General features: G+C 38.0%; 1 protein-coding gene and 1 long non-coding RNA gene across 6 annotated transcripts in view; one reads left to right on the forward strand and one right to left on the reverse strand.

Annotated features, from left to right (window-relative positions):
- The window catches only part of LOC116841558, a 372,377-nt gene that overhangs the window by 21,289 nt on the left and 324,984 nt on the right, over window positions 1–26,104 (reverse strand). For all 5 annotated transcript variants that reach the window (XM_032809626.1, XM_032809629.1, XM_032809625.1 and 2 more), the window contains one exon: window positions 20,888–20,905. In XM_032809626.1, the coding sequence (XP_032665517.1) occupies window positions 20,888–20,905 (18 nt within the window). The remainder of the gene's footprint in view (window positions 1–20,887; window positions 20,906–26,104) is intronic.
- Window positions 12,090–26,104, forward strand: part of LOC116841559 — a 271,814-nt gene continuing 257,799 nt past the window's right edge. Inside the window, exons 1-4 of the long non-coding RNA XR_004377570.1 lie at window positions 12,090–12,347; window positions 12,799–12,988; window positions 13,069–13,244; window positions 15,719–16,058. This is a non-coding gene — a long non-coding RNA (uncharacterized LOC116841559). The remainder of the gene's footprint in view (window positions 12,348–12,798; window positions 12,989–13,068; window positions 13,245–15,718; window positions 16,059–26,104) is intronic.

The following is a 26,104-nucleotide window of genomic DNA, read 5'->3' on the forward strand; positions in this document are numbered from 1 at the left end:
TCTTTCTCTCTCTCTCTCACTCAAAATTTAACTTAAAATGCCAATATCCTGCTGCACCCGACGGGGCGCATTGCTCCCGTCTGTGTACGTATGTCGCTGGATTAATTGCACGAACGGACAAACACGGGACGAAAATTCGGAATGGCGGAGGGAAAAGTTTCGGGGTGCGCGACGCGGCCGTTTCCTTTTCACGGGGGTTAAACTTTCGACGTTTAAATTCAGCTGCGGTTTCTCGGAACGATTAAAGACATCGATCGTAAATTATCTTGGCAGTCATTAACAGCCTAAGTGCAATTTCGCAGGACCATGAAGGGCGCCTCGAATTTAGTATTAATTTCGCAGGTGTTGATTACAAATCGATCGAGTCGGCGCGACGGCACGTCAGGTGTCGCATTCGTCGAATGGAAAAGCCTCCACCTCGACAAAAATGGATTTCCCCGCTTTACGATACTCCCCTTTGTGCGTGTGTGCGTGTGTGTGTGCCAGTTGTTACTATATATCGAAACACACTATACATAGGGTGGGATCTTGGATATTTTTTCACTAATAGCGTTCACAAGCGTCGTTCTCGTCGTTCGTCTTCGCGCTTTGAAGCGCTAAAGAGAGGCTATCTCGAAATAGGTGGGTCTTCAATAGCGTAAGCGCTACTAATCAAAACGAACACCAAGTATAGCAAAACTTAACGTGAGTGTAGAAAAAATAAAAAGGATATAATTCAAGATGGGAGTAGAGATTACTCCAACATCACAAAGAAAGAGAAAGGAGCCAAATATACAAAAACAAATTGGATTATATTACAATACTTTTTTTCACGTATATTGTGTATTAAAGCCATTTTTTCTTCACCTTCATCACTTTCCTCTGATGAGGATGAAAATATTATTGTGTACAATTCTTGCATTGTATATATCAGCAATTGTTTATTTTCTTGCACCGCCATGTTTGCTACATCTAAACGCGTTCGTCTTGAGACTAAAGTTTCCTCACTATAGCCAAGACGAATGAACGAAAATGCTGTACGTAAGCGTTAACGCTATAAGCGAAAAAGTGTACAAGACGAACGCACCTATAAATGCACTGAGAAAAAATATCTAAAAAACAGAAAATGTTGTTTACATGTATGTGTGATTCGATGGGTGCTAATGACATACTTACTTAACTTAATTTTTTTATTCAAATAGAATAAATAATTGCCAAGCTTTTAAGATAATGTATATTTTCTTGCTATTTTCTTTCCTATATATTTTCTTGTTTGAGAAGTATTTCGTATTAGTACAAACAAATATGTCACTACACGCAAAAAAAAACTAGCTTCCAGAGCTAAAAAATAACTGTGGCAGATAAGATGTATCACTGAAATAAGAACAACTAATTTTGATATTATCGAAGCTAAATTTATTCGCTGTTTAAATTTAGGCGCTACAGCGAGAGATATTAACTGCTAAAAACAAATGACTGTAGCAAATGATTGTAGTTGTGTGGCAAACTTCTTTAATACATGCATACGATAAGAAATTTAGAATAAACTGCCATTTTCTTAGCTACTTGAAATAATGTGTATTTTTAACGTCACCTAATATATTTGTATTTCATAGCGAATGCATTTTAGCTGTCATAGACAATTCTTAGCAGTGACAAGTAAACAATTAGCCTTTTGACTAAGTTTGAATCAGCTACCGCGGTTTAGCTGATATTACTAAGTCATTTTTTTATACCCACCGAATAAACATTCTCGCCACTTATCTATTTTATCTAAAAATAAAGTCCAAAGCATAGTGCATCTGTCTCACAATTTTATTTTACTCTTTTCCGTATATTTCAATGTAATTCACAATATTCCACGCGATTTATATTGTTTACACGTAAAAAGGCCGTGTATATATTACGCGTAAACAATGCCTGACTAATTTCAACCAATGTAAATGTGATCTCGAAAAATCCAACTCTGCGCAAAAAACACTCTCAAACATGCAAAAAGCGACAAGACAGCGCGCGCTGCGACATTAATCGTAAAATTTAGTCCCTTTTGATCAGCAGTTAATAACATGCTGGAAATAGCGGGCCGAACGGCGAATGAGGATCAAAAGCGCGCGCGCTGCATTTGCGGGTTTCGTTGCGTATGGCTGCAGATTCATATTTGCATAAATCGAGACCACGTGAAAACAAATTAAATATAGAAGCGCATCGCTGGTTTTTAGCTCTCGCAAACACGAATGCCGAATGCGTTTTACATTTTTCAAAGGGACGATGCCATGTAACATCGCCGACGTAACTTGATTGGTGTCGCAGCGTCGATTTCAAAGTTGATAATTGACTCGCTCGCGAGAGAGCCCGGCCGACCGACCGACCGACCGACCGACCGACCGACCGACCGACCGACCAACCGACCGACCGACTCGGTATATATTCGCAGGTTCGACGTTCTTTTGGCTTCCGCTCGCAGTTATAATATTTCGAATGTTTTTGATGCCGACTGACGGATAACAGCGTTACTCGACTGTATGAGCAAAAATGAACTGAGCGAACAGTCCGTAAAAAAGGCTAGAGAAAAAATACAATTTATTTGTTTCTTTCCCTTTTCTCCCTCTCTCTGTCCCTCTCTTTTTATTTTTTCTCTCTTTTTTTCTGATTTTTTCTGTACACAGTTCTTTTTTTCCAAGTTGCTGCGCAAAAAATGCATGGAAGCGTCTTCAACGGCACGAAGACGGGCCCGATGAGGCTCGATGAGGCTGACATTCGCGCGTTTTACATACACACAAAGTGCGTCGTTGAAAATTATAATGGCAACACGGTTCCCGTCGGTTATTTTATAATAACGGGCACTCTCTCTCATTTCTGCACGCGGAGCGGGATTAATTTCAGGCGGCAACGGCACTTAATTTGACGCGGGTAGGACGTGCATTAAACGTTGCACGATCCATGCACTTAATGCACATCGATGGGAATCGAGCGTTTAGGCCGACGCGACGCCGACGTCCTGACATCGAGGGTCAAGGGACATATCGCTGGCGTGCGATTAAGCCCCTCGAAGTCGCGAAGGCGTCTTGAGGGACGATCGTTCCTAATTAATCTGCCCCGGTCCGATGCGCCGGCGCGTCCAAATCAAATGCCAAATTAAATACGACGTGGAATCGTTGGCCGGGCTAAGAATAATGGGTGATATAAATAAATAATTGGCTGACGCTGAGAGAGAGAGAGAGAAAGAGAGAGAGAGAGAGAGAGAGAGAGAGAGAGAGAGAATGGAGAAGACAGAGAAGAAGAATACTTGGTCGAGTCATAAATAACATCCGACGAAGGTAGCGGATATTTACCTTCTAAAAGTGAATTATAGAAGCGACTAATCGTTCGCCTCGGTGATAGAAAAGAAAGTAATTAAGAGTGCTCGAGTAGAACGGAAATCGCATCAAAATAACAAAAAAATGATGTAATTAATAACTGAGAAATGAGATTTTCAATCATTTTCTCGTCACTTTGACGTCGTCGTGACTTTTTCTTTTGCCTGAGAAGTTACTTTGAGGCGTAAGTACCAGCAAACACGATCATATCAAATGTCACATTTTAGTAGCACATTAATGACGTCAGTAGTACGTCGTTTGACATCACCTTGGTAAGCGGTACAGGATTTTTATGTCAATCCGTCCTACATTCCCACAAAAATTGCGGAGGAGAGTCTGGGATGCCCTGTACATATATATCATACGTTTTTATGTAGAAAATAGAAGTATTATCGCGTTTCCAGTTTCCAATTACTTTTTGCAGGTACTATACGAGCAATACATCCTTAATGCAAGAGACAGTGGTTTTTTTAGATGCACAAAAAAGAGAGGGAGGGATTTGACAGCGAATTCAGTGAGATACTTCGATCCAATTGAGCGAGAATCGTCTCAAAATACGTGATCCTGAGAAATCGGGATATTTCGTGAAAGAAAACAAGCTCAGCTGCTTAAATGCCGTCTAAAATCGGCCGAATCGAAATCGAATTGTCCCGGGAGCCGAGCTCATCAAGCCCGGTATCTGCAATTTGCCGTTGGTTTCGTCAGGATACGTCGCGTTATCGGGTCCGACGATTCCCTCGTTAGACGTAAATAACCGCGTCTGCGACTTATCGCCGAGATCGATCGTGAGTTGCAGTCGCAAGCGCAATTATTGTTCGGCGCAAAACAGCGGGATATAAACGGCGCTCCGGTCCCGCACGCAGTCGTGCGCGTCTATACCGGGTGATAACTAATTCCCGGCGGTTAAGCCTTTTCTCCGCGTCGGTTCCTCCGCGTAATTAGAAGGGACAAACTCTGAGGCGCGCGAGGCTGTCTTCCGCTAATTTGCATTGGTTTAACAGCCAGTTTCAGACTGCTCAGCGTCGCGTTACACGGCCGGCTTCTAATTTGGAAGGGCAACAAACGAGAATCGCAAGGAGCCGTCACGCGTTCGCGCCCAGCCTCGAAATCGCGACGAACTCAATCCCGGTGTGTTCTCATTCGACACTCTGTATGCAGGAAACGCATATCCGCGAAACATCAGCGAAATTCGCTTCAGCTTTCAGTATCAGCACTGATTAATTGGTAATAAACGGATTTAAATACGAACTACTTTCTCGTTACGCTGTAGCCGCCGCGTTATTGCTCCTACTGCGCGGAGATATAGGAACATAAATAATCGCCAGACAATTCCTCCGTAACGAAATCAACCTCATTCGCGCGCAATGAGTCGCAAATTGTTATTCTCAGTCAATAATCCATAATTATTCATTATGCTCGTGCACCTGTAAATAGTATTTATTAATTTAGCCCGGCGGCCACGTGCAAACATTTCGTCGACTCTTGAAATATTTCATCGGATTCTCGTCGTTATTTAAAACGTATTTCTCCGCTTGAATCGTTGCCGCTGAAAAATCGCGCCGAGTCGGTATCGAGTAAACAACCCTTCGAAAGAAATTCGACGACATTGTATTGATTGTAGGCGAATATGTGTGTGTGAAACCGTGAAATATAAAAAGAAATGCTTCAAATTTGTCTTTAAAGATGTATTGCTCGCATAATTTCTGAAAAAGGTCACAAAAAATCAAGAGAATATGTTAATAACTCAATTTTTAGAGACAGTTGAGCACAACATTTTTATTTTAACATCATATTCTTATACTTTATTTACTTCGTTTTATATTATCTTTGACTTTTAAACTTTTATCTCTGAACTACGTCTAATAAAAAAATTTTTATACATAATTATATAAAATTATATATAATTTTACATTATTATATATAATTATCTATGAAATTTTCCTATACATGTTAATATATGTTACTTATACATAATCATGTATAATTATACATATAATTATACATATAACTATAATATAATTGTGTATAATTATATATAATTTTATATGATTATATATAATTATACATAATTATGTATGGACAAATTTTATATATAATTATGCATAAAAAATTTTTCATCGGGCGTTGAAACTTTGTATACGTCGCTTTGAATATTTAAAGTAATATATCAAAATTAAGAGATACTTGTCGTTATATTTTAATTATCCTTTCCTTTATTAAAGATAGAAGAGCGACATCATGTGTTTCCATGTAGCATGACTAAAAATATTCCCAAATATATAACGTCTCAAGTACGTAACGTCAAATAACATATTACTGACATTAAGGGGATGCTGACAACTTTATCGATAGAATATTGACATTTTTCTGCAAGGTTTAAGTCGTATTGATTGTACAGAATTATAAATGTTTTTACACAATAAAAGCACGTGCAAAAATAAATAAGAGTATTGCTCAATATGTGACAAAAACGAAAAACAAAATTTAAGACGTCATTAGTGCATCACTGAAACATCATTTGATCTTGATGTTTGCTGAGCTTACGCTTAAAAAAAAATAATTTCTTACCTAGACTTCGAATTAATCAAATCGATCACTTTTAGATGCAATAGAAAAATTAAACTCTAATTTTTTTTATTTTTTTATTGCTTTTGAGATATGGAGAATACATCTTTAAAAATGCACAATAAATTTCTCTCTGAAGGATACAACATCATGTGTGAAGGCTATTACGCTGGTGATGTGCAGTCAACGAAAGGAAGATTGTGCGAAGTATATGAAGAAATGTTTCAAACAAAAAGTTGTCTCTAAAGCGCGTTTCTAATGAATTTCCTACTCTAAAGGATATAACTTCATATGTGAAGGCAATGAAACTGGTCGTGTGCAGTCAGTGAGAAAAAGGTCGTGTGAAATATATGAAGAGATGTTTTTCGACAAAAATTTGTGCTTAAGGCGCATAATGAATTTCTTAGAGACAGCCTTAAAAGGATATAACTTCATATGTGACGGCTATTACACCGGTCGTGTGCAGTCAGTGGAAGGAGGGTTGCGACACTTTTACCTCGATGAATCCCAAAACGCATCCGGTATCCCACAAGAGAGTTTGTTTCTCAGTAATTTTCAAAAGATCAATTTTCCTGTTGGATACTAAATACGTTCTGAAATTTATCGAGCTAAAAACGTCGCACTTTCCCCTCACTAAACGTATTCATATCGCATAACAAAGAATTCATTGAACAAAACAATCGAACAACATATTCTCCAAATACAAATCTATTTTTGGGCCGTAATTAGGCGAGGATGATCCAACTCATATAAAGCACACTTCGAGAAAAATAAAGAAAATTTGACACATGATTTAAAAAGTACAGATAACTCTACTCAATCGTTCCAGAAATCAAGCATGATTGATTTTCTCCTCCTCGAAGATATTTATTGACAAACTTAACTTTTAAAAAAATGGACAAAATAGTAATAGAAAATAGAAATTGTTTCTTTAATTAATTTTAGGCGCCCATAAGGATTTGATCCTTCTTATCTCTTGTAGAAAAACTTATTGGTAAAACAAAAACTCGTAATTTTGTATGAGTTGGGTCACTCTTGCACAACTGGCATGGCCGATCAATCGAAGATCGTGAATCACTTATCAATATAAATACCGATTTTAGAATCCAGCGTTAATTTCGCAAGTGCTGTTTTCGAAACCTCAATGACCTCAACTTTCCGTTCGATTTAACGAATGATTGCATGTCCCTTCAGAGAGAGAGTCTCGGCCGCTTTATTGATCACACTCCCCGTATATACAGAAGTGTATACTTCAACATCAGGATATGTATACTTCAAAACATCAGGGAAATTCATGTCGCTTTTCCAGCATTAGTATTAATTAATCGGTAATAAACGTCTTTAAATAGAAACTAACTTTCTCGTTATGGTGTAATCACATTATTGCTTACCGCGGAGATGCAGGAACATAAATAATCGCTGGTGCATTCCGCTGCAACGAAATTAACCTCATTCGCGCGCAATGAGTCGTAAATTGTTATTCTCAGCCGATAATCCATAATTATTCATTATGCTCATGCAACTGTAAATAGTAATTATTAATTTAACCCAGCGGCGGGGCTTTTTGTGCACATTCGACCGAATGACACTTCGCATTTGTTCAAATTATTGGCCGATCCATGGAAGCACGCCTTTGGTAATAATAATTATTGCGGTAACGAATAAAATATTATGCCAAGAGGAAATGTATCGATAAGTTAAACGACGAGATGCCCCATTTAGACGTTCGAAGAATTAGGAAATTTTGCGAATATACAAAGAACACACACACACCTCGATAAACAATTACTTCCTTCTTTGTCACACGAATTTCCCGACACGATCAATCTTCGTAATTGTAAACTGCTGCAATAAAAAGAAAAGAAAAAGTACAAAACTATCTTGGAGAGAAGAATTTTTCGAAACATGAGACGTTACCCAATCAATCCTTGTTTCATATTATTTTCCATAATTTTCGCGAATCTTTTGTCGACTGTTCTTAGGTAAATTAATGATTCGTAATAATTGCTAAAAAAAGAGAACGGAGGATAATTTGTAAGTAATGAATATAAGAGAAGAGAGATGTTGCCGCGGCCGACTAAATTAGAGTTTGTTAAAAACGTAATGAGCTGCATTTTGGACATGATGAGCGTTCTGCACGGGTTTAACGAGGAGAGTATTTAATTGTGGACTAAACCGCATTTAATTAAAAATATACCGTTGAACTCTTGTGCAGCACATGCGTTTGCGACAGTTAAGCGTTTGTGCAAGGCGAGATACATAAAATGTTACGAGTTAATATCTCCGCACGATGTAATGCAGTACTATTAAAAACAAAAAACAAAAAAAGTAATAAAACGTTTCGAATAATAGCCTTTGGATCGAGAAAGGAATGTTTGAGCGTCCACTCGAAAATCCTCGGTTGAATTGTGGTTGCGCAGACTACATAATTACGTAAATTGCAAATTTATCGCGTTATTCATATCTGACAGAAACAATGAGAAAATTTCCAATTAATACGTTACGATGTTCGGCACATTTTATATGCGTATTTGCGAACGTAAATCGCGAAACGCGACAACTGCGGAAAACTTTCGCAAAATGTCGCTCCAAGACGCTCCACGTTTGCGAAGTGATTCGCGGGGCGAAAGGTAACACAGGTGGATCGGTGAAATTAAAATTGCTCGTTGACGTCTAACTGATTCTCTGACGAGCGAAACGCGCGATTTTCGCGGCGGTGAAAAAACGTGGCCCCGCGCGAAAAATTGGCGAACGAGTCGGCGGCTAAATCGCGCGGATCTTGATTCCACTAATGCACACACCTGACGACGCGTCTCGCGGGACAGCCGTCTCTAATTAATCCAACACCCGGTATAGATATTGCAGCCGCGTTGTACCCAACGTGTTAATCGAATTGCATCCCATGCGTGCAGTGCGTCACGCCTCGCGTGAGCCTCTCGTGATATAGATTCGAGATTTCGAATTACGAATTCTCTTCTCAATCCGCGTCAATCCTCTCTTCGTTTGTCGTTGTCGTTCGCTCGCATGTAGATGTGAAATGGTCGCACGGTGAGAATCCGTTAGCGTGCGGCACGACTTCCGGCCCGGTATATCGCGACAAATCCGCAACTCCCGTTATACGACTTTGTTAGTCGTCGGGACGGCGCACGCTTGAAACGCGCGCGCGCACAGAAAAATATCGTTCCGCTGTTGAGGAAACGATTAAGGTGGAAGTAGCAATTCCCGGACACGCAGCCAATTCTGGGCGTTCTTATTGTTTTGGTCTTTAAGCACGAATATGGAAGCTTTCAACACAGAATATACGTATACATTTAATGTATACAGGGTGTCCCTCCTCCGCGATATTTTTAATTAATATATCAAGATTTATTGCGAACATCGCAAAACGGTATGTCTAAACTTAGGAAATATTAGAAATATTCACTTCAATGTAATATATAGTTTTTTGCATGCAGTTTCGCGAATAGAACTTTGTATTAACTGCTTCATTAGATGAAAAATTTGACTGAAAGCAACAGGTTGATATCTACCAGAATTATTTACTATTTACTACTATCTAATACTATTATCAAAAAGTGCTATTGGCGTTCTCGTGATAACGAGAAGACGTGAATGTACCGCCGTATTTGAACAGTATAGTTTTATTCTGACGGGCATTTGCAAGCAAATAGTGGAAACACGCAGTTTCTGACTGAAAACGGGAAAAGCTCTCTATTAATATTTGAATATTTTTTTATATTATTTTTTTAATAGTAATCTGGATTCAAAAGAAAAAAAGTTCAAATATTTTTTTGATCTTGCTAGACATGATTCATGATAACTGAACATAAACTGAACATGAACTGTTATATGCGGGATAGAAAACGGACGCAAAACATATTCGAGAACGTTGAAGAGAAATGTTATTTTAGCTACATGTAAAAAAACAAATTTCGTTCAGGATCATACTAATGAAAAGTTTTGATAACAAAATGGAGAGTCGTGTAAAATGGCAAAAATTTGATATCTCCAATCAATTTGCAGACCACATCTACACTATTCTTTTTCACATATGTCTCTTTCATATAATAGTTTCATGTACTAAAACGCCAACTTTCCCAAAAAAATATTATTTTAAGTAATTGATATACAAAACATACTAGAATATAAAAATCAAACTCTTAAATGGCAAATACTTTTACTACAATTCTCTGTTACTCAAATCTCCGATGTATTACGTAAAATACCTATTTCCAGCACTGAGAGAGATAAATTTCTAAAAATTATGATTTCTTACGTTTTACCAGCGCTGTACATGCTGGCAGTGATTTGACAGCGACCGTCAATGGCCGACGTGAAGTGAGCGACGGACGTCCCGGCCGAAGACAAAAAAGCGAGGTGTCAAACAGAAAGTTGCGCGAACGCGCTGCGATCGTGCCTTCGCTTCCGCTTTAATTATGACTATTCAGCAGCGCTCTCCGTGACTCGCACGTGGATAGCACACGTCGCGCTGCGTCGCGCCGCGCCGCGTTCCGCCGAGTGGAGCGCGTCGTCGCGATACGCCGGACACGGCGCGGCAATAAAAGTTCGCGCCATTCCGCGGCCGAAGCGCGCGAGCACGCGATTAAAAAGTGCAAAATATGAATGCACCGCGGCGCATTTCGCCGAGCGGAGCGACTTTTTTGCGAAAACCGTGTGACGACGCGCCCCCGCGGCGGCGGCGTTCTGCTCCTTTTTCCTTACCTTTTTTTTTGTCCCGAATGAGTTTACATTCGAGCGACACGCGGCGGCGCGCGCTGCTCGCTTTTAAATATGCGAGTCGCGCGACGCCGGGCGCGCCACTTCCGCCGCTCGCGCGAAGCGCGCACGCGTGCGCCCGCGTGTGACGCCGTCATTATTGTGCATTCGCGAATTAGCTGGCGCGTGCTGAAATTGAAGAGATCCGCGCGAGACAAAGATACGCGGACGCGTCCCGCTTACGAACGAGGCGAGGCAGCGGCTCGCCGAAAGTTCGCCAGCGTAGCTGGCGCGAGACAAAACATCCTTCGCGATTAATGCTGGCGTTAGACAAAAAGTGGACGCGCGCTCTGCGGACATAACTTTGTTTGCAAGATCTCTCTCTCTCTCTCTCTATGGCTTCAGACCTTTATCAGAGAGAGACAGAGAGAGAGAGAGAGAGAGAGAGAGAGAGAGAGAGAGAGAGAGAGAGAGAGAGAGTGGCGCTTTCACCATTTTTAACAATATCTCTTTTCACAGATGGGATATTATAGAAATTGGCTGGTGTTCTTTGCAAGATGATGTCTGTGGAATGCGTGAGTCGGTCCCTCGAAAGAAACGTTTGCGGATGTTCACATAATAGTTCTCATGATAGATGATTCTAGTGAGTAATAAAGTGACCAGATTTGCCAGTCTTGAATTCGGGACACTTCATAGATGTGTGAAGTGGGAGCGGGGGAAGGGGAATAAAAAGATCTGAAAATTATTTGGCAATCATTGGCTGCGTTCAGAAAACATAGCTGATCAGTGAGCGGTCAGTGATTATTGATCCTTACTGTTAGATCTCTAACTTTAGACCAATTATGTTGATGAATTGCTCAACTGTTGTGCAACTGTTGAGTTCGCTGAACGCACCCAATGAAAATGATGACAAATCAGTGTCCCGAATAGCACTCGAAAATTTTCGGGACAAAGAGTGAAAAATCGGGACGTCTGGTCACCTGAGCTGTGTGCGTCGAGAAAGGAAGAGATTACTCTGTAATAATGTACTTACGATATGTCCTGACGACCGCACGTCGTTCCCTTTATCCACAACCTAGCTTTAATCTTTAAGCCATAAGATATTGACCAACCACAGTTGATTATTTTTAAAATAATCGACTATGATTGGTCAATTTTTTACGGCTTAAAGATTAAAGCAAGGTTGTAGACAAGGAGGTTATTTTCGGCACTCTAATACTTATTTCCGCAGGAGACTCACAGGACACAAACGAAAGACGTATGAAATAAGGAGCGTTGTGTTCATGACAGTTGCTCGAAATGAAAAGATCGCAGACGCACCCGCTGTCGATCACGTACACCAAAAGTTTATTAGCGCGCCGAAAGTGCCAAAAGTGCATGCATGTGAACATGCCGGTGATGCGAACGAGGTCGCGCGTCTACAACGACGCGATCTCTACGGCGGACGCCTTAACCACTTGCTCGAGTTACTAACTACTCTAGACCAATCGCGTTCGTTTCGCACTACGAAGTTGTCATCGTGGTTATTCAATCTAAGCGTTGGTAATGAATCGTGCGAAATGCACGATCTTTTCGCGCCAAGCAGTCAGCCATGGGCACATATCGACCCATATTTCTTGACATTTCTTGCATCTTTTATCCGTCGAAAGTGAGTCTCGCGCGTTAATAAGTCTCGGAAGTGTCGAGAATAGCGATGTGCGATCGCCGGGCCGTATCATGAAGACGTCATTTGTAAGTAATCTTCTCGTTTCTCCTCGCGATATATAGGTAAGGTGACCAGATTTCCCAGCTCTGAATCGGGATACTTCATAAATGTATGAAATGGGGAGGAGAGGGGCGGGGAGGGAAGGTAAAAAGATCCGAAAATTATTTGACAAAATCTGGCCTGTTCTTTTCAGCTGCACTGCTGAACTGATATAATAAGTTAGAGTGTGAAAAAAATATACTTGTCTCACTTATTGCATCAATTCAGCAGTTAGCTGAAAAGAACAGACCAATCATTGGAAATGATGACAAATCGGTGTCCCGAATAGCATTCGAAGAAATTCGGGACAAAGCGTGAAAAATCGAGAAAAATGACTCCCGAAAAAATCGAGACGTCTAGTCATCTAGCAAGGCTCATTAGTCTTCGCGACAACCGCCGAAAAATAGACGCAATCTGCAGATATAACCTCATTTGCAGGGTGATGCTTATGGAGCGTGTGTCGATCGAGAAACGTTCATAGACGTTCAAATGATGCCAGTGAATAGCAAAGCTCATTAATCTTCGCGACGAAAAATAGACGCAATCTGCAGATATAACCTCAATTACAGGATGATGCTTGTAAAGCGTGCGTCGATTGAGAAACGTTCGCGGCATTCAAGTGGCATCGGTAAATAATAAAACTCATTACAGTCTCGCGTTACAATGGTTAAAAATAGACGCATTGTCTGTAGTCGTTTGATTGTCCAGATGTGAAAGAAGGGAGTGATAAAAACACAATCAAATATTCTACGCAAACGTATCAGGAAAACTATTCTTGCATTCTGAGCAACAAAATTGCGCGACAACGCCGAATTATGAAACAAGAGAAGAAACGCAATCGTGCTCCTTGATGCTTGAACGCAAGAGGTTGAAGTAATAGAAAGGTAGGTAAGAAGAACATAGTATTTCTACAGAAATAATTTTCATATTAAATGTGTGTTTTAACCATTTCTCTCTTAATTAGTGACACACTGTATGTGTTGAGAATGATTAATAAACATACATTCAAGCATCTAAGCAGAAAATTATTAAAAATTATTAGATATAATCGTTAGATACCATAACTTGATAAAACCTTTTAAATTTCCACAATTAAACACATTCATTAGCATTTGTATGATTTATATTATATTGGACACAAATACGGTTGCTAGCAATAGAATTTGCATTTTCTTACTAGTGTTGTAAACGTTTTACATATGCTGAGAGAAAACATCTAGAAAAGAAAAAATGTTCGATGAATCCTAATAGCATATTTACTTGAATCTACATTCTTTTGTTTAAATAGAATAAGTAATTGCTTTCATATGAATCAGAGATTCTCAAAAAATGTATATCTCCTAATTTGATAAATATTTTATATCAGTGTAAGTAACCTGTCATTGAAAACATGAAACTTGCTAAAATTTATTCTTCTTTTTTTTAATTATATTTTTATAATTTCTCAAACCTTGTAATTCCTTATGATTCTATGGAACATTGAGATATAATAACAAAAAAAAATTCCGAAGATATTACAAACATTTAAAGAGAACAAAATGCGTGAAGTCCCTCAAACAGGATAAATATGTTAATAAAAATGTTATGGTAGTTAATAAAGATATTAATAAATATGTTAGTATTCACCGAATAAATAATTTTTCTTTCTTAAATATCTTCTCTCTGTATATTTCTATAAAATACTAAAAAAATATTTAATAATTCTCGCATAAATTCTAAAAATATCACACTTGCGTTTTGATTAGTTGATCTCTACGAGTTTCAGCAACTTAAATGGTTGTTTCCCTTCAAGTAAAGCTTAATCATTTTAACATAATCTCTCAAAAATCTTTGCGAATATATACTTAATTCTATTGCAATTATATTCCTTTAATAGCTCGGAACATTGATATTTAAACATTTTTGTACCAGGATTTCCGACTTCAGCTTCCGAATATATTATCAAAGTATCATTCGACGGAACATCCTGCATAATTATTAGATTCTGTTAATTAACCGAGTCGTATGATGCATAGAGAGCAAAGCTGATCCCTGCGGGGACATGTATTAAATAATTAAATGTTACAATATATACCGCAATATATCGAGCATTGTAATGCAGTGTGAAAATGTAATAAGCTGATTGCGTAATAGTCTGTCCAAAAGCGCCGTGTCTCGACGCGCCGTGGCTGAAGGTCGCGCGACCTCCAAGACTACACGCACTTGTCACGTACGCGTAATGCTCGGTACGACAACAGTCTCGCGCGCGAGATCATACGTGCCGCACGTGTCTCTCATTATTCTCCACTTTTCCGAATTTGTCGCGGTAGAATATTCTTCCAAATCTATCATGAATTTGGGAGCGTATCTCAGTCGGAAGGCGACGATCACTCAATTGTTGTATAGTCGTCGTGTCTTTTCTTCTTATCGTACTCGATATTTTAATCGTGTGTAAAATCGTGTCGCGAGTGCCATGTCAGGACATGATCGTAAGCACTGATGTGATTAAAGGGTAAACACTCGTTTCTTTCTCGCTCTTTTACACTAAGAAATATCTGAAAATAACGCATATTTATTTTGGACACTAATAATATATATCCACTTATACTAAATCTGAATTCCTTTGCGCACTGAGAAGGAAGATGCTTGAATATTTATTTGGACGGGATGTAGAATTTGTTTCTGTGGAATAAACAAGAGGTATGAATTTTATTTCACAGAAATAAACTTTTATCCCGCACGAATAAGTTTTCAAGTATTTTTTTTCTCAGTGTGTGTAACTCGTTTCTTATTTCTCAGTGTGTACAAGTAGAGTAAACAATTGCTTTCTAGAAAAGCGTTTTAAGAGGCGTTTTAGAGGAAAAAATATATTTTCTCATTTGCAAGAAATCTTTTCTCAATGTGAAATTATGTATATTAGTATAAGTAAATGTGTTATTAGCACCAATCGCTTAAGATCTCTTAGATCCATATTAATAGTCGTTACTTGAAACTTCTTTCAAATGAGATACTCAGATCTGAGTTCAGAGTTGAATGATTTAGGGCCGGTTTTTCAATAGCAGTTTAAAATTGGATTCAAGTTCTATTCTAACAATGCGTTGGTTTTGTTCAAACAGAGTTTAAGTTGAAATCTAAGTTTAATCTATCCTCAAATAACCGACTCTTAGTCGCGATTGCAGATTTAATATTACATATATGATTCAACTGAAAAACTTGGGCCTAATTCTGAGTGAAAATCTGAGTATCTCACGTGAGAGAAACTTCAAGTAACGACTGTTAATGCCTTAGATATTTCTTTCTGAGTGTATTGCAATAATAAGATCGTGCGCTTTGTATGAAAAGTGATCAGTGATTAACCGAGAACACATAATTTTTGCAGATCTGGCGGAGGCGCCCTCCACCTCCCCCTCCCCGCGACGGATGTGTAGCTCTGGTGGATGCAGATGCAGCACCGGAGGATCCGGTTCGGGCCGAGCTGGGTCGGCTGGAAGATACGTTTCACCGACTATCTCTACCTCCCCTCTGCGGTCGAAAGACGAGATACAGCCGTCAGAACGAGGCTCGAATTACGACCGTAAAGGGCTAATCCACCGGTATCTATGCGGAGCTTGTTCGTTAAGCCGAATCCCTAATTCTAACCGGCAAAACTGTATTCTTTGTTCCACATCTGGTTGTAGCGAAAGCTACGTGGCCGACCCCGAATTCCAGCTGCTTCACTGGTGAGTGAGAAATGGGCAAAGATTTTTGGGGCGGTGGTGGGTCGAGCCCTGCACTCTCTTCGAGGAGAGCTTGAGGTGGTGGGTTAGCTTCGTTTCCGTGTGAATTTCAGTGCAATTTACATCACTTGATTTGATTTTTGCTTTATTTTGATTTTGACGCGTGGGAAAACGGGCCGTTGAGCGAACGTGGTACAAATCATATCCCTCTTTTTCGCTTTGACAAGATTCGATATTCGCTATAAATTTCCGCTCGTCCATCATGGTGCTGTTTAATAATTTTTTACAAATCCTCTAATATTCCTGCGTTTAATCGCATCGTACAAATTTGCGTTACAATAATATCAAAATGCTAATCCTTTGAAATTATTTCATATGAAATAATCGATGATAATGCTAAGTAAATTAAAATAAGAGTATAATTGATACAGAGAGTCTATATTGCATTATAATGTTTTACATAGAAATTACTCTCACATAGACTGCTTTGTCGTATAATTACAGAGCGAAGAGCTTTGCAAAGAAAAGATTCGCGATTTTCTTTTTCTCTTTTTCTTTTACATAGAAATTACTCTCATGTACGGAGTACCTTGTCGTATAACGATAAAGGAACATAGCTTCGCGAAGAAGTGTTTTAAACATAATGAAGAAAAGAAAATGAGAAAAGAAAATAAGAGAGCTTGACTTTGGATAGATAAAACATAATTGTCATTGAGGTATACGATCGATTATTGTTACGTACCACTATTCCTCGGTCAAGGATTCAGTTTTCCCACAATAATACGAACAATGTCAAATAAAATTCGACCTTTCGATCAGGCAAGATACATCGCGGAGAAATCGTGCGTCAAAATTGCGCCGCAACACGTAAAAAAAGCTGCTCTACCATATCGTCCGTGATTATTCGCAAATTTTCTTTAATTAAAATCTAAAATTAAGCTCTGAAATTAATATGTCGATCATTATTGCGATTTTTGCAAAACGGACGTTTTTGTTCATCTCAATCCGCTCTACGTTCTCATGGGAGATTGCGAAATCGACCACTCCTTGTTTATTCTAGATATTTCTACATATCTCTCTATGGACGGACTCTAAATTTTATTATAAACAACAAAATGGCGCGCACGCATACAGGTCGCATGGTGATTATCGAATTGTGCGAGAGTGCAATTATAAAATGCGGATTAGTTACGAATCTCCGTAATATAATGTACACGCTCGTAAACACTTTGCACATATAGTAATATCGCGCAATAATTCCGTAAAACCGCACAATTCGCCGCGCTTCAACAAATTCGACGGTTGCGGCGCGATTTTTCAGTTTTCACGATTTATTCGTAGCGCACGTTGTATACATTGGCGTCACGATCACGCCACGCGATTTGCCGGCGGATTACCGCGGGATTTCGCGGCGGACGCGATCATTTTGCTCGTGTGCTCGTTAATAGATTTCGATCGTTTTCGCGATTATTAATCTCCGACTTTTTAATGCAATATGCGAGATAGGAGTTTCGCGATACGATCGCGGTTTTATTTCGCTCGTTTTCAGAATATGCAGACAGTTAAGGTCGAGAAAGTAAGGTCAAAATTTCGAAGCCGTTCTAGGATAAATTGACGATGCCGATGAGAAATTATGCAACTGCAAAATCGTAACTTTTCAGAAGATTCGTATCTTCCTCCTGTCTCTTTCTCTCTCGAAAGTTTTGTAATTTTCTCATTGATTAATTTTAACTGAACAATAATTCCATTTACCTGACAAATAATTCCACTTAATATTTTTATGTTGAATTAATATTATATTGAATAATATACACATAGATGTTACACACATATACTCTGTAAAAAATCTTGCGTACACAGTATGTAAACAAATACTCCAAAAAAATCCACTCTGAATTTTGTGTCGAAAATAATTCATTTATATGTTCATTCGTGTGTTATTTACATTATGTATAGACTAGTACATAATATAAATAAGACACTAATAAACATATGAATGAGTTATTTTCTACACAAAATTTAGAGTGGACTTTTTAGAACATTTGTTTACGTATTGTGTACGCAAGATTTTTTACAGCGTACATAAAAATAAAAAAAATACATAAAAGATAATAAAAACACATAAAAATACATAAAAAAAGATACATAAAAGTAAAAAAAATACAGTTGCAAATTGCAATTAAAATACTTTCCTCCTTTTTTCGGCTTAGAAACGCAACAATTCCTCTAATTGGTGCCGTCGAGTTACCGTATTCGTCGTTAAGCACCGTTAAAATATGAATGTTAATCGCGTCGATAAATTCGGCGATCGCCGCGCGATTCCTGCTTTCGCGCGCATATTTCGCGTCGCTATTTGCGGACACGCTCCTCCCGGCCGTGGATCGTTCGTTAGATCGAAATTCGCGCGAGTATCTTCGGGAGTTCCTTCCTTCGCGAAAATATCACGTAGTTGTCTCCGCGCGTAAGTATTGCGGCGTGTGCAATCTTCGCGCGAGCGTTGCGCGGCGAGACTTCGCCCGGGCATTATAAGGTGATCTCGTCGCGCATATATCGCGAAATAATCTTCGCGGCGAAGCCGCGACGCGTGAGAATTCCGCGCCAGCCGCGATTATTTTCCGCGCGCGCGTTCACCGAGGGGGATTCTTCGCGCGAGATCGATCCTCCGTTCGCAATTCCGCTCTTCTCTCACATTAGCGTCGCGCGATCGCGTATCACCCGCGAATCTCGATTCGCACTTTGTGCCGCAATCAATTCTATGCGCGATTCACCCGAGTCGAGAATGCGGATCCCGCTCTTTTGGCCCCGACGCCTTTTTCTGACACTCCGACGCCTACTCCTTTTGATGCTATTTAACGTACGTGTAAGATATTCCGCGAAATTTGCTATGTTTCTTAGCAAGATAAGCTTTACTAACAGTCTATTCTTAAACTAAAAACACGGTAAAGTTGAAAAAAATTTACATGAAAAGAAATTATATTTCTCCGTATATTTACTGCTGTTAACCCAAAAAACGTAAGATTATGTAATAATATGTAATTTACGTTACACTTTTTAAGTCAAAATCAATTTATCGTTCTTTCTATGTATCAAACACACATTGACTTTTCAGAATATACAGACGTTAGAAAGTTCAAGTAGTCGAAAAAGTAGGACCAAAATTTCGATTCGGGAAACCGTTCTAGGATGAATCGACGGTGCCGATGAGAAATATTGCAACTGCAAAATCATAACTTTTCAGGAGATTCGTATCCCCCTTCTCTTTTTTCTCTCTCGAAACTATTATAATTTTCACATTTTGACCATTTCAACTGGACAATAATTCCATTTAACTGACAAATAATCCCACTTAATATTTTTATGTTGAATTAATATTATATTGAATAATATACACATAGAAGTTACATGTACATAAAACATGTAAAAATAAAAAAAAACATACAAAAAAATAATATACATATAAAAATAAAAAAAATTGCAGTTGCAAATTGCAATTGCGATACTTTCCTCCTTTTTTCGGCTTAGAAACGCAACAATTTCTCTCATTGGTGCTGTCGAGTTGATACTCGTCACGTCGTTAAACACCGTTAAAACGTGAATATTAATCGCGTCGCGAGTGAAGTACGAACACGAACTGGAGTGCAATCTACGTGGAATGACGTGGGACAATGCCGGTCGGAGGCTGGCCGCGGCGAAGTTCCGGATGCGGTGAGGGTGCAATTCGGGGGATGCAGCGGCGAGTTTCGTTGTTGGACTTCAGCGAGCTTTTTCCACGTGGAATGGTGAGTGTCTGATTTCGACATTGGCACAGTGTATTACTATTGCATACATGTAGACATAAATTGCACTGATTTTCGGCGAAGGAAGTAAAGGCGGTTACGTACTACCGTTTGAGGCTCTCCAAAATTTCGGAGACACGATTCAACATCTGAATTGTCCGCGAAATAATCACTATCCGATTACTCGGATTTATCCGGTTCCTGTATTCACACGATCTCATTTTAATTCGTCTTGTTTTTATAATTTATTTGCATTTTCAAGAAAAAGACAGTTTCAAAAATTTTCTATGAAGATCTTATGAGGATATATTCCGAGTCGAAATTTCAAATCTACTATAAGTTCCTCACGAATGCCTCTAATAATCCTCTTCAGACCGTAAATTCTTTATTTCGAAACTGCCAATGCTCTTTTTGCGGTAAGCTTTGACAACAAAATATTTAAATAGTTAAATATTTTGATAACAAAATTGTCACTAACCGAGTTATTACTGAGAGTAACTTATTTCGACACTTTAATGCGAATTTTGGTTATTTTCCTATCGAGGTTAGACGGATAAAAATGCCGTCATCCGATGAAAATTTAGACTCGGCTAAAAAATAATACAAAACATAACGCTAGTGTGTAACAGCCTTTACGCGTAATCTTTTATTCTTTGGTAGCGTTATTCTTCCCTCTTTGTTCTGTTTTTATTCAAATATGCTATATTCGTTGAAATAATCTCGCAGCTACTGCGCGATGCCGCGACATTTCGATAATCTATATGCGTTCTATTTTAATCTCTATATCTTTCTGGCACCGCGCTGGCCCAACTGACACGTGAATATCGCCTCGCATTGGAACGAATGGTTTTCAGTTAAAGCGCGTCACTGCGCGAAAAGGTTATTAGAAATCCCGCGCTTGCTGTCCGTTGTTAATTCGTCGAGCACTGCTTCCGGCTATTGTGCGTACATTTTCAACGTTGATCGCTCAGTCGATACGAATGGTGGCGCGAACCCAATTAACATTACGATATTGATTGTATACCTGTTCGCTGAAGGAAAGTTCGAGACATTCACCTGTCATAGTAGTAGTCCCTGAAACATAAAAGATCAACAATTTACTTTAGATAACTGATCGACAATCGATCAAACATGCACGGAAAAAAAGATCTGCTATATATGGACAACTAAACATAATTTGCTTGTTAGCCACTTTTTCTTTGCTGCAGGAGTCAATTTCCTTGCTATGATAACAAGAAAATCTGCTCCCGCAACAAAAAAAGTAGCTAAAACAGTAAATTATGTTTAGTTGTCCATTTGTAGCAAATTTGCTACGTTAGCCACTTGTCTTGCTGTACGAGAAAATTTTTTCATAGCAAGGAAATAGATTCCTGCAGCAAAGAAAAATAGCTAACACAGCGAATTATATTTAACTGTCCATATGTAGCAAATTAGTTTACTGCTGCAGCAAATTATTTTTTCCGTGTAGGGAATGAAAATTTGATATATAAAAGAAGCAGGCAAATTTGTGTATCTTCCTAATCCCCGATGTGGGGCTGAATACACAATATAAAGTCTGTATTGTTTGACCTTTAGATCTCTTTAGAGATGAACTTATTACAATCGCAGGAAAATAGTTCAATTATAGTTCAATGTGACATCTGTCAGTTATATGGTGAGATTTCTCTGTTTCTTATCTCGCGATGAATATTTATCCGCGATAGTACTCGCTATTTTTCCGTCCATAACATTCGAAACAGGAGAGAAATTAAACGTCTCTAAGATCCATATTAATACTCTAAGATCCATATTAATACTCATTGCTTGAAATTTGTCCTCCGCGTGAGATACTCAGATATAAATAAATTTAGAGTTAGATTTGAGTTTTTTGTTGTATCTTTCGCATAATATATATCTCATTTTCACTTTATTTTATTATACTTTCGTTTATTACACTCCTTAATCGCGATTCAGCTAAGAATTCACATCTGACTAAATTTAAATCCGAACGTCTCACCTGAAGCTAGTTTCAAGTAATGACTATTAATACCCAAATGTATATACACATATATGTCAGTATCGTTGAAGACGTTAAAGAAGAGTATCAATTTAGCTCGATTTCTGCCTATTAGAAGTAACTTTAGTAGATCATAAATTTACATTGTATGAATTATCAAATATAGATTATATGGATTATCAAATATACATTATATGGATTATCTTACATACAAAAATCATAATTTTATAACAGTTTTTGTAATATAATAATACTGAATGGGAAGTAAATTAGAAACAGGATTAGTTACATCATTAGAGAACGCACATCAACGAATCATCGAGCTATATAATAGCACGGTTTTCAAAATGTTCCCGCAGGTTATTAGTGATATAATTATGATTTCTGTTTATTAGACAACCCATATAATGTAAATTTATGGTTCACTAAAGTTACCGTCCTCTAATGAGGCAGAAATTTGATTCTGCCCAAATTTGACAGTCTCCTTTCGTTGAAAAAGTCCGTAAAAGTCTCGCTTTTCACGGTAGCGTAATATCGTGCCATTTCTATCACGATTCAAGCCGATAATAATAACAACAACAATAATAATAATAATACTAATACTAAAAATGTAGGTAATCTGGTTTCACATCAGCGCCAGTGACAATTGAATTGATATATAATCTTGTTTAATAACGATCACGCGGTGCGAAAGGCAACACGAAGGCGGGAAAAAACATTGGCGAATACGCGCCAGTGTCGACCAAAATATTCAAATGTTATCCTGCAGTCTATAGCGCCGACGATTGGGGCACTAATGGCGAATCGATTGACGATTATCGGAGCGCGTAATTCTCGATCTACAGGCCCCTCCAAAAGAGAACCGAACAATATTTACCATTGTCATTCTCTTCTTCTCCCTTTGGTGTGTACGCGCTGTATAAATCTCCATTTTATTTTATAAGTCATTATACGACTATCCAATTACGCGACATGTAAAAGTGAATAATTAAGTGAGAACGCGTTTCCATATTGCTCAAATGAGTGACAAAAATTATTATTACGCGTTTGTCTCGCGTAATAATAATTTTTTCGTGCGTTTGTCATTATCGGTGGTTCGTACTTTGATATTTCATTACTCGCGCGAACACAATTAATTGGCCGTGGTTAAGCAGGAACGGTCCAAACCCACGTGAAGTGCATTTCGAGGAAAGTAGAGATGAAAATTTGATGCACGATTGAAAAAGTGCGAATAGCACTGAGATGCTTTGCAATCGTTGGAGAGGTCAAGCATGTTCGATTTCCTTTCCAATTCAAGAATATTCAGGTGTAACTAGTAAAAAAACTAACGCAATTGACAAAAAATAAAAACTGTAATTAATTTCAAACGCCCATAAGAACTTCTTTTGCTTGATATAAAAAGACGTATGAACCGATTGACAGCAGAAAGTGAAAAATTCCAATTTTGTGAGTTGAATCACATAACTATGGCTAATTAACAATAATATTCAAATAATCACTCTTTATCTTTCAAGTTGAACAGAATTTGTCACAATTTGCGATTTCAAATTTGAAGTGTTGCAACTTTCTTCCGACCAAATCTGAGTCGAATTTTTCTTGGAACGAAGATAACCAGTTACGAAATGTTCATCCAAGAAAATATAATCTCGTCCTCAGTAGAATCCTCTTACATATGGCTTCAAGAGGATTCTCCTAAAACCAAAAGAATAATATTCTAAGCACAATATTCGTAAAATCAGAGGAATTTCGTCCTTTATCTGCAGAGAATACAAGTCTTATTTTTAATAGAAATTTTTTCTATTAAGGAATTGTATTTAAGTTCTTTTCTATTAAGATATATGTTTTCTATTAAAGGATCCAACTAAATATATCTCCTGTTAAGATTTTACTTTCCTAAAAGAGTAAGAGAACATTTTGCTTCAAGTAGACATTTCTCTCGATTCAAAAGAGAAAAAAGCTTAGAATAGTAGATTTCCGAATAACAATCCATTTCACTAGAAAAGAAATAAAAATTCCCGATAAAAGTTTTAGTTATAGGATTACAGAAAATCGCACTTTGCGGCTGGAATTCTTTTTTTGGAACTGTTAGAATATTTTCCTTTTGGCTTCAAAAGAATCCTCTTGGAGCCAATATGTTCTACAAGAGGATTCCGCTAAGGATAAGATTATATATATTTTGTCTTTTTTTTTTTGGTGTTCTCTGCGTACATCACACGTCGATGTAATAATGGGAAAATATACGCGCAGCCATAGCGACGGGGAAAACATATTTTTATGCACGAATATGTATTTGGTCGAACGCGTCGCGAGTTTTCTCTCGACGAAGGTTACGAAGATTTTCAGACGCGTTGCTAGGACGGAATCGGGAAAACGTATCTCCTGATAATCGAATCGCGTCGAACTTTAATCGAATTCGTCCTGCGGAGGAGCGCTTCGGTCAATAAATGCTCCATTAGCTGCAGTTTAAACGTGCGATTTCTCGTGGCAAAAAGGACGAAACGGCGAGCCCTCCGCTACGAAACACTGACAAAATGGTTGCGTTTTAACGGGAAATTGCCAATTACTTGGATTGCACCGTCGATGCGGCGTGGTACGCAGATTCGCGATTTTTTCCCTAATAGGTGTATATCGACCGCCTCCCGAACTGAAAATTCGACGTTAATGAATTTCGCGATTGCGTTGATAAACGGGAGATTCGCGCAGTCCTATTTAACGGCAAGACACACGCAACGTTCAGACACTCTGTCGGACAAAGTAAACGAAGAAATGAAATTAAGGACCTTACTGAAATTTGTTCAAAAAAGTGGACAAAATTTTATGATTACATTGAAAAAAAAGTTTGGTAATACTTATCACAGCCATTTGGTTGTGCGTTTTAACATATTATTTGGTAAATAGTTACCAATATAAATGTTACCAATTGTGTGATAATAATTACAAAATAGTTAGTAACATAAATTTTTTATCTAGTCAAATCAATTAAATTATTTAATAAATAGTATTAAATACATTAGTAATAATTAATATCAAATAAGATAATAATTACCAACTTAAACGGCAACTTGAATGTTATCTTTATGTTAGTGATGTATGAAGCATCAGTTAGTTCAGTGGTTAAAGCAGTCAGTTAAAGCTCGGCAACTAAAAAGATCCAGGTTTGATTCCCGGCCTTAGCAAACCGCGCTTTCGACGTTTTTCTCTCACCGGAACGAAAAGAGGACGCAGGTCCCGACCGCCGCGATCCTAATACATCCTCATTCTATCATCATAGTTGGAATCAAGCATTATTACGAAAATATTTTTAATATGATAATTTTGGTAATTATTACCATACTTTGCGTAATTATAATCAAGCCTTAATAACAATTACCATGATTCTTGGTTTATAGTTACCAAATGATTTGGTCATATTCATCTCTATATTTAGTTGATACTATTTCACTAAATGATTTAGTAACTACAACACAGGCTGGATAATTATTACCAGAAATTTTTCCCAGTGTATAATAGTTTCTACTCGTCAAGAGGATTTAATAAGAAAAAAGTATAATGCTTGGGATCGAAATCGTGGTTGTCATAGTCAAAATTGAATCGGAAGTTGAAAAATCTCAAAAATTGATTTTTAAAATTTTGAATTAGAAATGACTTAAATACGAACCAAATTGACTCTGGGTGTCATAATATGATTGTGCAGTATACATTATCGAGTAGTTTCGGGGTTTCATTTCATTCCAAAAGCGCGGTCATGCGACATTGAAAGCGGAACGAAATAACTCCTACTCGATAATGCATTCTGATAATCGTATTATGACATCGAGAGTCAATTTAGTTAATATTTGAGTCATTTCCAGTCGAAAATTCAAAAAATCAATTTTCTAGCCTTTTGAATTTCCGGATCAATTATCACAATTACATTTCTGACCGCAAGTATTATATTTTTAGTAGAAACTATTGCAATCATAAAATCTTGTCCACATTTTTGGACGAATTTTCGTAAGCTCCTTTGACAGTTCACGTATCATACTCACAGAAGTATATAATTGATCTTTGAGGAGGAAAATACTTTCTGTTAAAAGATATTTAAAGAAATCGATTTAAAGAAATCTATTTAGTGATGTTATAATAATTATAATTCTCAAGTGAGAATTTGCCGACGCGCGGTTTTCAACAAAATAAAAACGATCGGTTTGTGACGAAGAACTTTTCGACGGGACTTCAACTTCTCTTCTCCCTAATGACATTTTGCGGCTGAAATTGAAACTTTTACGATCATTAAA

Source organism: Odontomachus brunneus, unplaced genomic scaffold (assembly GCF_010583005.1).
Source record: "Odontomachus brunneus isolate Ranch 3 - 2012 unplaced genomic scaffold, Obru_v1 Obru_scaffold_016, whole genome shotgun sequence".
Classification (NCBI taxonomy): domain Eukaryota; kingdom Metazoa; phylum Arthropoda; class Insecta; order Hymenoptera; family Formicidae; genus Odontomachus; species Odontomachus brunneus.